Raw genomic sequence first — 12941 nt, forward strand, 5'->3', positions numbered from 1 at the left:
TATTTTCACATTGCCTTCTCTAGTACGTTTCCAGCAACTATGGTGGATGCTTAACCAGGCCAGCCCAGTACAGCTCGGCGGGCTGAAAAGGGTACAAGACCAATTGTGAGACCAATAGCCCTTTCACACTACTGTGCCAACCGATGACCTGAACCACACCACTGTGCTGGCTTGGATGGAAGGAATTTTTATTTTCAAATGGCCCCTTCCAGCATGGTTTCAGCAACTATGGTGGATGTGTAACCAGGCCATTACAGTTTGGCTCGGCATGGTAGTGTTTAAGGTACTATTCTACTGGACTGGACTGCCATTATAGCATGGTGGCTCTGGCTCTCTAATAGGACAGGGTATTTATTTATTTATTTTTTATTTCACCTTTATTTAACCAGGTAGGCAAGTTGAGAACAAGTTCTCATTTACAATTGCGACCTGGCCAAGATAAAGCAAAGCAGTTCGACACACAATGACACAGAGTTACACATGGAGTAAAACAAACATACAGTCAATAATACAGTAGAAACAAGTCTATATACGATGTGAGCAAATGAGGTGAGATAAGGGAGGTAAAGGCAAAAAAAGGCCATGGTGGCAAAGTAAATACAATATAGCAAGTAAAACACTGGAATGGTAGATTTGCAGTGGAAGAATGTGCAAAGTAGAAATAAATATAATGGGGTGCAAAGGAGCAAAATAAATAAATAAATAAAATAATTACAGTAGGGAAAGAGGTTGTTGTTTGGGCTAAATTATAGGAGGGCTATGTACAGGTGCAGTAATCTGTGAGCTGCTCTGACAGCTGGTGCTTAAAGCTAGTAAGGGAGATAAGTTTTTCCAGTTTCATAGATTTGTGTAGTTCGTTCCAGTCATTCGCAGCGGAGAACTGGAAGGGGAGGCGGCCAAAGAAAGAATTGGTTTTGGGGTGACCAGAGAGATATACCTGCTGGAGCGCGTGCTACAGGTGGGTGATGCTATGGTGACCAGCGAGCTGAGATAAGGGGGAACTTTACCTAGCAGGGTCTTGTAGATGACATGGAGCCAGTGGGTTTGGCGACGAGTATGAAGCGAGGGCCAGCCAACGAGAGAGTACAGGTCGCAATGGTGGGTAGTTTATGGGGCTTTGGTGACAAAACGGATGGCACTGTGATAGACTGCATCCAATTTGTTGAGTAGGGTATTGGAGGCTATTTTGTAAATGACATCGCCGAAGTCGAGGATTGGTAGGATGGTCAGTTTTACAAGGGTATGTTTGGCAGCATGAGTGAAGGATGCTTTGTTGCGAAATAGGAAGCCAATTCTAGATTTAACTTTGAATTGGAGATGTTTGATGTGGGTCTGGAAGGAGAGTTTACAGTCTAACCAGACACCTAGGTATTTGTAGTTGTCCACGTATTCTAAGTCAGAGCCGTCCAGAGTAGTGATGTTGGACAGGCAGGCAGATGCAGGCAGTGATAGGTTGAAGAGCATGCATTTAGTTTTACTTGTATTTAAGAGCAATTGAAGGCCACGGAAGGAGAGTTGTATGGCATTGAAGCTTGCCTGGAGGGTTGTTAACACAGTGTCCAAAGAAGGGCCAGAAGTATACAAAATGGTGTTGTCTGCGTAGAGATGGATCAGAGAGTCACCAGCAGCAAGAGCGACATCATTGATGTATACAGAGAAGAGAGTCGGTCCAAGAATTTAACCCTGTGGCACCCCCATAGAGACTGCCAGAGGTCCGGACAACAGACCCTCCGATTTGACACACTGAACTCAGAGAAGTAGTTGGAGAAGTAGTTGGTGAACCAGGCGAGGCAATCATTTGAGAAACCAAGGCTGTCGATTCTGCCGATGAGGATGTGGTGATTGGCAGAGTCGAAAGCCTTGGCCAGATCAATGAATACGGCTGCACAGTAATGTTTCTTATCGATGGCGGTTAAGATATCGTTTAGGACCTTGAGCGTGGCTGAGGTGCACCCATGACCAGCTCTGAAACCAGATTGCATAGCAGAGAGGGTATGGTGAGATTCGAAATGGTCGGTAATCTGTTTGTTGACTTGGCTTTCGAAGACCTTAAAGGCAGGGTAGGATAGATATAGGTCTGTAGCAGTTGGGTCAAGAGTGTCTCCCCCTTTGAAGAGGGGGATGACCGCAGCTGCTTTCCAATCTTTGGGAATCTCAGACGACACGAAAGAGAGGTTGAACAGGCTAGTAATAGGGGTGGCAACGATTTCGGCAGATAATTTTAGAAAGAAAGGGTCCAGATTGTCTAGCCCGGCTGATTTGTAGGGTTCCAGATTTTGCAGCTCTTTCAGAACATCAGCTGACTGGATTTGGGAAATGGGGAAGGCTTGGGCGAGTTGCTGTGGGGGGTGCAGTGCTGTTGACCGGGGTAGGGGTAGCCAGGTGGAAAGCATGGCCAGCCGTAGAAAAATGCTTATTGAAATTCTCAATTATAGTGGATTTATCAGTGGTGACAGTGTTTCCTATCTTCAGTGCAGTGGGCAGCTGGGAGGAGGTGTTCTTATTCTCCATGGATTTTAGTGTCCCAGAACTTTTTTGAGTTAGTGTTGCAGGAAGCAAATTTCTGCTTGAAAAAGCTATCCTTGGCTTTTCTAACTGCCTGTGTATAATGGTTTCTAGCTTCCCTGAAAAGCTGCATATCACGGGGGCTGTTCGATGCTAATGCAGAACGTCATAGATGTTTTTGTGTTGGTTAAGGGCAGTCAGGTCTGGGGAGAACCAAGGGCTATATCTGTTCCTGGTTCTAAATTTCTTGAATGGGGCATGCTTATGGTAATACTGAGAGTGAAAACCTCTAAGCAAGATAACACTGATGTAACATTGTTTTCCCTAGATCCATTTGTTCATGCAGTTGAAGTCAAAAGTATACATACACCTTAGCCAAATACATTCTAAATGTAACGACTACTTTTGGGTGTCAGGGAAAATGTATGGAGTAAAAAGTACATCGTTTTTTTAGGAATGTAAGAGGAAATGTTGTCAAAAATATAAATAGTAAAGTACAGATACCCACCAAAAAGACTTAAGTAGTACTTTAAAGTATTTTTACTTAAGTCATTTACACCACTGGTGACCAGTCACATAATGTCCGTGTTAAATACTTAGTCAGGGGCCAAGATGCCAAGATCACTGATGTTACTTCTAGCACTACAAATACTGAGCTCGTGTACATCAAACCTGGGTTCAAATACTATTTGAAATCTTTCAAATATTTTGAGTGTTTGTTTTAGACTGCCTGGAGTGCCATTTGTGCAGGATTTGCATTTTTGGGAGTGTTCTATCGGCTCTATTGCAAGAGGCAAGCTCAATCAAACACAGCTAAAGTATTTGAAATTATTTCAAATAGAATTTGAACCCAGGACTGGTATGCATCACATGCTAGTAAGTGCTCGATTCCAGAACCCAACAGCTTTAGTAATAGGTGCTGTGAAGATCCAATCCAAAGCTTGAGTCATGGCTAATTTTCAGTCATTCAGGCAGGCAGCAGAGCATAAGAAAAAATGTGTCATGTGATCAAAAGGAAACAGGGCCCAAAAAAACAGGAGAATAAGATGCCAGTAAGAGAGTGAGAGAAAAGAGAGAGAAACAGAGAGAGGCAGAGAGAGAGAGGGGTGGAGAGAGAGAGGTAGAGAGAGAGAGAGAGAGAGAGAGAGGTGGAGAGAGAGAGAGGCGGAGAGAGAGAGAGAGAGAGGTGGAGAGAGAGAGAGAGAGGTGGAGAGAGAGAGGTAGAGAGAGAGAGAGAGAGGTGGAGAGAGAGAGGCAGAGAGAGAGAGGTGTAGAGAGAGAGAGAGAGAGAGAGAGAGAGAGAGAGAGAGAGAGAGAGAGAGAGAGAGAGAGAGAGAGAGAGAGAGAGAGCAGATGCAGGCACAGTGGTCCCTGGCCAGTCTCGAGGCCTGAGGCTTAACACTTCCATCCCCTCAGCATGTCCTCCTGCTCTCTGCCTGAATGGCAACCTATTCCCTTTAAAATGCACTACTTTTGAAAAAGTAGTATCAAAAGTATCAAATCAAATCAAATTTTATTGGTCACAATCACATGGTTAGCAGATGTTATTGCGAGTGTAGCGAAATGGTTATGTCCACTAAATAAGGAAGAGGCCCATGGGGCTCTGGTCAAAAGTAGTGCACTTTATAGGGAATAGGGTGCCATTTGGGATGTAACCACAGTCTCCACACAAACATTTGGGATTCGTAATAATGACAGATTGCTTCATCAAACAGTTCCTTGATAAACACACATTTCAGCAGAGAAATTACCATTTATGGAATCACATCTAAAGAGGAACCCCCATACACAAGTGCATATAGTATGTTAAGCAAATTAGATAGGCCTACAGTGCATTTGGAAAGTATTCAGGCCCCTTCCCCTTTTCCACATGTTGTTATGTTACAGCCTTATTCTAAAATTGATGAAATATAACTTTTCCTCATCAATCTACACACAATACCCCGTAATGACAAATCAAAAACAGGTTTAGACATTTCTGCAAATGTATTAAAAAAATTAAAACAGAAATACCTTATTTACATAAGTATTCAGACCCTTTGCTATGAGACTCGAAATTGAGCTCAGGTGCACATGTCTCTTGTGATGTTTCTACAACTTGATTGGAGTCCACCAGTGGTAAATTGATTGAACATGATTTGGAAAGGCACACACCTGTCTATATAAGGTCCCACAGTTGACTGTACATGTCAGAGCAAAAACCAAGCCATGAAGTCGAAGGAATTTTCCATAGAGCTCATAGACTGGATTGTGTCGAGGCACAAATCCGGGGAAGGGTACCGCAAAATTTCGGCAGCATTGATGGTCCCCAAGAACACAGTGGCCTCCATTCATTCTTAAATGGAAGAAGTTTTGAACCACCAGAACTCTTCCTAGAGCAAGAACCCGATGGTCACTCTGACAGAGCTCCAGAGTTCGTCTGTGGAGATGGGAGAACCTTCCAGAAGGACAACCATCTATGGAGCACTCCACAAATCAGGCCTTTATAGTAGAGTGGCCAGACGGAAGCGACTCCTCAGTAAAAGGCATCTGACTGCCCACTTGTAGTTTGCCAAAAGGCACCTAAAGGACTCTCAAACCATGACAAACAAGATTCTCTGATCTGATGAAACTAAGATTGAACTCTTGGCCTGAATGCCAAGCGTCACGTCTGGAGGAAACCTAGCACCATCCCTACGGTGAAGCATGGTGGCTGCAGCGTCATGCTGTGGGGAGGTTTTTCAGCAGCAGGGACTGGGAGATTAGTCGGGATCTAGGGAAAGATGAATGGAGCCAAGTACAGAGAGATCCTTGATGAAAACCTGCTCCAGAGTGCTCAGGACCTCAGACTGGGATGAAGGTTCACCTTCCAACAGGACAATGACCCTAAGCACACAGCCAAGACAACGCAGGAGTGGCTTTGGGACAATTCTCTGAACGTCCTTGAGTGGCCTAGCCAGAGCCTGGACTAGAACCCATCAAACATATCTGGTGAGACCTGAAAATAGCTGTGCAGCAACGCTCCCCATCCAATCTGACAGAGTTTGAGAGGATCTGCAGGGAAGAATGGGAGAAACTCCCCAAATATAGGTGTGCCAAGCTTGTAGTGTCATACCCAAGTAGACTCAAGGCTGTAATCGCTGTCAAAGGTGCTTCAACAGAGCACTAAGTAAAGGGTCTGAATGATTATGTAAATGTCATATTTCAGTTTTAAAAAATATACATTTGCAAAAATGTCTAAAAACCTGTTTTGCTTTGTCATTATAGGGTATTGTGTGTAGATTGCGGATTTTTCATTTAATCCATTTTAGAATAAGGCTGTAATGTAACAAAATGTGGAAAAAGTCAAGGGGTCTGAATACTTTCCGAAGGCGCTGTAGCTAGATAGATTATGTTTATTACTAATCTCTATTGTTGCTTGTCCGGGCCCGACTGCTACTGGCTAGAGGCTGTAGCGGATGGCGCTGCGCTGTTTAACCCGATAGCTCTGTATAGTCCGCTATACGCAGCAATCAATTGCATTTGCACAACATTGTATGCAATGATCCGAAAGAGTTATCTTAAAATCAATCGGGCTAGTGAAGTTTTCTCGTTTTTATTAATAGTGTACGACAATATGCCAGTCATAACGGCTGGAATACACCGGCAGTACGTGACATCACTATCTATACAGCGTTATAAATAGGTGACGGTTAGTATGAAGCTTCTGCGCATATCCACTGACTGAGTGTTATCGTATGCGGATGGACTCATCCCGGTCTGTTCGCCTTTTGCCATCATCTCTTTCGCTGTTAAAACGTTCAAGGATACGGCCCATTTTGAGAGAACCTGCTATGCTAAATATCCATCCACTCTCATAAACTGGCTCCCTTTTCAAACAACCAAAATGCACTCCATATAATATGCGCTACAAATAAATATGGTGAATGTAAGGCACCATATTATGAGACATAAAACAATAATCCACATAGGATGCAGAATTTCTGCATGCACACAAATTATGGGGATAGCCTAATAATTCCACTTACATGGTCCGTGCCCCTGTCGTTCCCAGACGGTAACGCAGAACGAGAAGACATTTTCCCTGAGTTTTTCCAGAATTACTCTTTGTTTGCGCTTCTAATATTTACAGGATCAGGCTCCCCTGATAATAACATCCGACATCGGCAGTTCCGCAGCTGGGACGAGGTCCAAATCAATCTGCTTCTTCTCCAACCCGCGAAGCAGTGATCGAGAGGAGACTTCTGCCAATCATGGCAGCAGCAGCCAACCGATATCGGGGGTGTCCTCAAGCAAGCTGCATTTCTCTGGCAAAATTCGCTCAATTCGGAAATTTTGCACGAAAAGGAACGTAAACCCACGACTAAACGTCAATTATGGACTAATACAGGGTGATGTTTGGCCAAAGCCCAATGTTTCTGTAGCGACTCTCCACCCCCTGCCTCAGTTTGGCATACAAAACAAATATGGCTTCGGGAGGAGCGTCCCCGTTTATAATAATACAACTGTATGATCTACCAATGGCCCATCGCTGTCCTGCATGCAACCGACGGTGATTGCATCACTCCACGGGAAAACATAGGGTATTTTTGCAAAAAGGCCGAATCGTTCATAACCCGATTGTCCTGGTGGCTGCTCCGTGAGATGCGCCAATTCTCCCGTCAAAGACGCTTACTGACACATCCACCAACCGAAAACGCACTGCCTATTTTATGAGCGTAAACTTGAGCGTAAAATAAACCTATCCAAAACTGCAGAGGGAATGAGCGTGTTTAAATCACTGACCCATCTTCAATATGTATTATAGGCCCACTGCATCATTTATGTAGCCTATTGTTTGTTCTTGCATTTGTATTCAAACCATTACAGTACATTACGATCGGTGCTATTCTGATTGGTTAGCTATAGCCTAAGCCAGTATTTAGATAAACAAACACCCCGCCACGCTCTCCAATGCATCAATCCATTTTTAAGGTGTTCTCCCAACCAAAGCCATCACTCCAGAGCAGGTGCACACATTGGGATTATTGTAGGCTAGTTTACAGATCGACCAATATACCTTCTCTAGTCAAATCGGGAGCCTGGCCATTTTTTATGATATGAAGATTAATAGGAATAAATGATTCCAAAAGGGAGAGTTAATTGGACATCACTTTTGGTATTGTAGACTTGGACTAGCCTAGTTACAACTATGTTGCAGATCAAATCAGGACTAGGCCTAAAGTGTATAGCCTAATATTAAAGTGTATAAGAAATAAAGGAATTCAAATGTTTGGACATCTAAATCAGATATAAAAACACAAATGGTATGTGTTATAAAATGCAAGCCACCTCTGAGGGTAGACTATGTAGCAATGTGTAATTACATGTTTATAACAGTTAAGCAGCCTTTGTAACAACAATGTTGATATTTTGATTTGAGCAAATATAGGCCAGTCTTTGTTGTTGTGAATTTTGATTTGGGCGGGGGTGCAATGGGGTAAAAATAGGATCTAAGAGTATCTCAGTCATAGGGTTGCAAAATTCCTCCAAACTGAATTTGGGGAAGGTTACTGGAATTTGGCAACGCTAAGCTAACCCATTTCCTAACCTTAACCTAAATCTCTTAACCTGCTGCGTTATTTATCCAAACCTGCTACGTAAATTATCCTAAACTTTGTCATTAGTTCTCTTAAGCTGCAACATAAATTCTCCTGAACTTTGTCTTTATCACAAATTCTAATAAAGAAACAAGCTACGTCCAATTCATCTGATATTGTATGATGGGTAAAACGTATGATAACACGTACTCTAATTCAGATTATATTGTATGATGGGTAAGACGTATGATAACACGTACTCTAATTAATCTTATATTGTATGATGGGTAAGACGTATGATAACACGTACTCTAATTCAGATTATATTGTATGATGGGTAAAACATATGATAACACGTACTCTAATTCAGATTATATTGTATGATGGGTAAGACGTATGATAACACGTACTCTAATTCAGATTATATTGTATGATGGGTAAGACGTATGATAACACGTACTCTAATTCAGATTATATTGTATGATGGGTAAAACGTATGATAACACGTACTCTAATTAAGATTATATTGTATGATGGTTAAAACGTATGATAACACGTACTCTAATTCATCTGATATTGTATGATGGGTAAAACGCATGATAACACGTACTCTAATTCAGATTATATTGTATGATGGGTAAAACGTATGATAACACATACTCTAATTCAGATTATATTGTATGACGGGTAAAACGTATGATAACACGTACTCTAATTCAGATTATATTGTATGATGGGTAAGACGTATGATAACACGTACTCTAATTCAGATTATATTGTATGATGGGTAAAACATATGATAACACGTACTCTAATTCAGATTATATTGTATGATGGGTAAGACGTATGATAACACGTACTCTAATTCAGATTATATTGTATGATGGGTAAAACGTATGATAAAACGTACTCTAATTCATCTGATATTGTATGATGGGTAAAACATATGATAACACGTACTCTAATTCAGATTATATTGTATGACGGGTAAAACGTATGATAACACGTACTCTAATTCAGATTATATTGTGTGATGGGTAAAACGTATGATAACACGTACTCTAATTCATCTGATATTGTATGATGGGTAAAACATATGATAACACGTACTCTAATTCAGATTATATTGTATGACGGGTAAAACGTATGATAACACGTACTCTAATTCAGATTATATTGTATGATGGGTAAAACGTATGATAACACGTACTCTAATTCAGATTATATTGTATGATGGGTAAAACGTATGATAACACGTACTCTAATTCATCTGATATTGTATGATGGGTAAAACGTATGATAACACGTACTCTAATTCAGATTATATTGTATGATGGGTAAAACGTAAGATAACACGTACTCTAATTAATCTGATATTCGTATGATGGGTAAAACGTATGATAACACGTACTCTAATTCATCTGATATTGTATGATGGGTAAAACGTATGATAACACGTACTCTAATTCAGATTATATTGTATGACGGGTAAAACGTATGATAACACGTACTCTAATTCAGATTATATTGTATGGCGGGTAAAACGTATTGATAACACGTACTCTAATTCAGATTATATTGTATGATGGGTAACACGTATGATTACACGTACTCTAATTCAGATTATATTGTATGATGGGTAAAACGTATGATAACACGTACTCTAATTCATCTGATATTGTATGATGGGTAAAACGTATGATAACACGTACTCTAATTCAGATTATATTGTATGATGGGTAAAACGTAAGATAACACGTACTCTAATTAATCTGATATTCGTATGATGGGTAAAACGTATGATAACACGTACTCTAATTCAGATTATATTGTATGATGGGTAAAACGTATGATAACACGTACTCTAATTCAGATTATATTGTATGACGGGTAAAACGTATGATAACACGTACTCTAATTCAGATTATATTGTATGATGAGTAAGACGTATGATAACACGTACTCTAATTCAGATTATATTGTATGACGGGTAAAACGTATGATAACACGTACTCTAATTCAGATTATATTGTATGATGGGTAAAACGTATGATAACACGTACTCTAATTCAGATTATATTGTATGGCGGGTAAAACGTATTGATAACACGTACTCTAATTCAGATTATATTGTATGATGGGTAACACGTATGATAACACGTACTCTAATTCAGATTATATTGTATGATGGGTAAAACGTATGATAACACGTACTCTAATTCAGATTATATTGTATGACGGGTAAAACGTATGATAACACGTACTCTAATTCAAATTATATTGTATGACGGGTAAAACGTATGATAACACGTACTCTAATTCAGATTATATTGTATGACGGGTAAAAAGTATGATAACACGTACTCTAATTCAGATTATATTGTATGACGGGTAAAACGTATGATAACACGTACTCTAATTCAGATTATATTGTATGACGGGTAAAACGTATGATAACACGTACTCTAATTCAGATTATATTGTATGACGGGTAAAACGTATGATAACACGTACTCTAATTCAGATTATATTGTGTGATGGGTAAAACGTATGATAACACGTACTCTAATTCATCTGATATTGTATGATGGGTAAAACATATGATAACACGTACTCTAATTCAGATTATATTGTATGACGGGTAAAACGTATGATAACACGTACTCTAATTCAGATTATATTGTATGACGGGTAAAACGTATGATAACACGTACTCTAATTCATCTGATATTGTATGATGGGTAAAACATATAATAACACGTACTCTAATTCAGATTATATTGTATGACGGGTAAAACGTATGATAACACGTACTCTAATTCAGATTATATTGTGTGATGGGTAAAACGTATGATAACACGTACTCTAATTCATCTGATATTGTATGATGGGTAAAACATATGATAACACGTACTCTAATTCAGATTATATTGTATGACGGGTAAAACGTATGATAACACGTACTCTAATTCAGATTATATTGTATGACGGGTAAAACGTATGATAACGCGTACTCTAATTCATCTGATATTGTATGATGGGTAAAACATATAATAACACGTACTCTAATTCAGATTATATTGTATGACGGGTAAAACGTATGATAACACGTACTCTAATTCAGATTATATTGTATGACGGGTAAAACGTATGATTACACGTACTCTAATTCAGATTATATTGTATGATGGGTAAAACGTATGATAACACGTACTCTAATTCATCTGATATTGTATGATGGGTAAAACGTATGATAACACGTACTCTAATTCAGATTATATTGTATGATGGGTAAAACGTAAGATAACACGTACTCTAATTAATCTGATATTCGTATGATGGGTAAAACGTATGATAACACGTACTCTAATTCAGATTATATTGTATGATGGGTAAAACGTATGATAACACGTACTCTAATTCAGATTATATTGTATGACGGGTAAAACGTATGATAACACGTACTCTAATTCAGATTATATTGTATGATGAGTAAGACGTATGATAACACGTACTCTAATTCAGATTATATTGTATGACGGGTAAAACGTATGATAACACGTACTCTAATTCAGATTATATTGTATGATGGGTAAAACGTATGATAACACGTACTCTAATTCAGATTATATTGTATGATGGGTAAAACGTATGATAACACGTACTCTAATTCAGATTATATTGTATGATGGGTAAAACGTATGATAACACGTACTCTAATTCAGATTATATTGTATGATGGGTAAAACGTATGATAACACGTACTCTAATTCAAATTATATTGTATGACGGGTAAAACGTATGATAACACGTACTCTAATTCAGATTATATTGTATGACGGGTAAAAAGTATGATAACACGTACTCTAATTCAGATTATATTGTATGACGGGTAAAACGTATGATAACACGTACTCTAATTCAGATTATATTGTATGATGGGTAAAACGTATGATAACACGTACTCTAATTCAGATTATATTGTATGACGGGTAAAACGTATGATAACACGTACTCTAATTCAGATTATATTGTGTGATGGGTAAAACGTATGATAACACGTACTCTAATTCATCTGATATTGTATGATGGGTAAAACATATGATAACACGTACTCTAATTCAGATTATATTGTATGACGGGTAAAACGTATGATAACACGTACTCTAATTCAGATTATATTGTATGGCGGGTAAAACGTATTGATAACACGTACTCTAATTCAGATTATATTGTATGATGGGTAACACGTATGATAACACGTACTCTAATTCAGATTATATTGTATGACGGGTAAAACGTATGATAACACGTACTCTAATTCAGATTATATTGTATGACGGGTAAAAAGTATGATAACACGTACTCTAATTCAGATTATATTGTATGACGGGTAAAACGTATGATAACACGTACTCTAATTCAGATTATATTGTATGACGGGTAAAACGTATGATAACACGTACTCTAATTCAGATTATATTGTATGACGGGTAAAACGTATGATAACACGTACTCTAATTCAGATTATATTGTGTGATGGGTAAAACGTATGATAACACGTACTCTAATTCAGATTATATTGTATGACGGGTAAAAAGTATGATAACACGTACTCTAATTCATCTGATATTGTATGATGGGTAAAACATATGATAACACGTACTCTAATTCAGATTATATTGTATGACGGGTAAAACGTATGATAACACGTACTCTAATTCAGATTATATTGTATGACGGGTAAAACGTATGATAACACGTACTCTAATTCATCTGATATTGTATGATGGGTAAAACATATAATAACACGTACTCTAATTCAGATTATATTGTATGACGGGTAAAACGTATGATAACACGTACTCTAATTCTGCT

General features: G+C 38.8%; 1 protein-coding gene across 2 annotated transcripts in view; it reads right to left on the reverse strand.

Moving 5' to 3' along the window:
• Positions 1-7255, reverse strand: part of LOC115136047 (MAP/microtubule affinity-regulating kinase 4-like) — a 60092-nt gene extending 52837 nt beyond the window's left edge. For both annotated transcript variants that reach the window (XM_029671402.2, XM_029671400.2), the window contains exon 1: positions 6513-7255. In XM_029671402.2, the coding sequence (XP_029527262.1) occupies positions 6513-6563 (51 nt within the window). In that variant the 5' untranslated portion in view covers positions 6564-7255. The remainder of the gene's footprint in view (positions 1-6512) is intronic.
• Between the last annotated feature and the right edge of the window lie 5686 nt (positions 7256-12941).

Source organism: Oncorhynchus nerka, linkage group LG10 (assembly GCF_034236695.1).
Source record: "Oncorhynchus nerka isolate Pitt River linkage group LG10, Oner_Uvic_2.0, whole genome shotgun sequence".
In the NCBI taxonomy this organism is placed as follows: Eukaryota; Metazoa; Chordata; class Actinopteri; order Salmoniformes; family Salmonidae; genus Oncorhynchus; species Oncorhynchus nerka.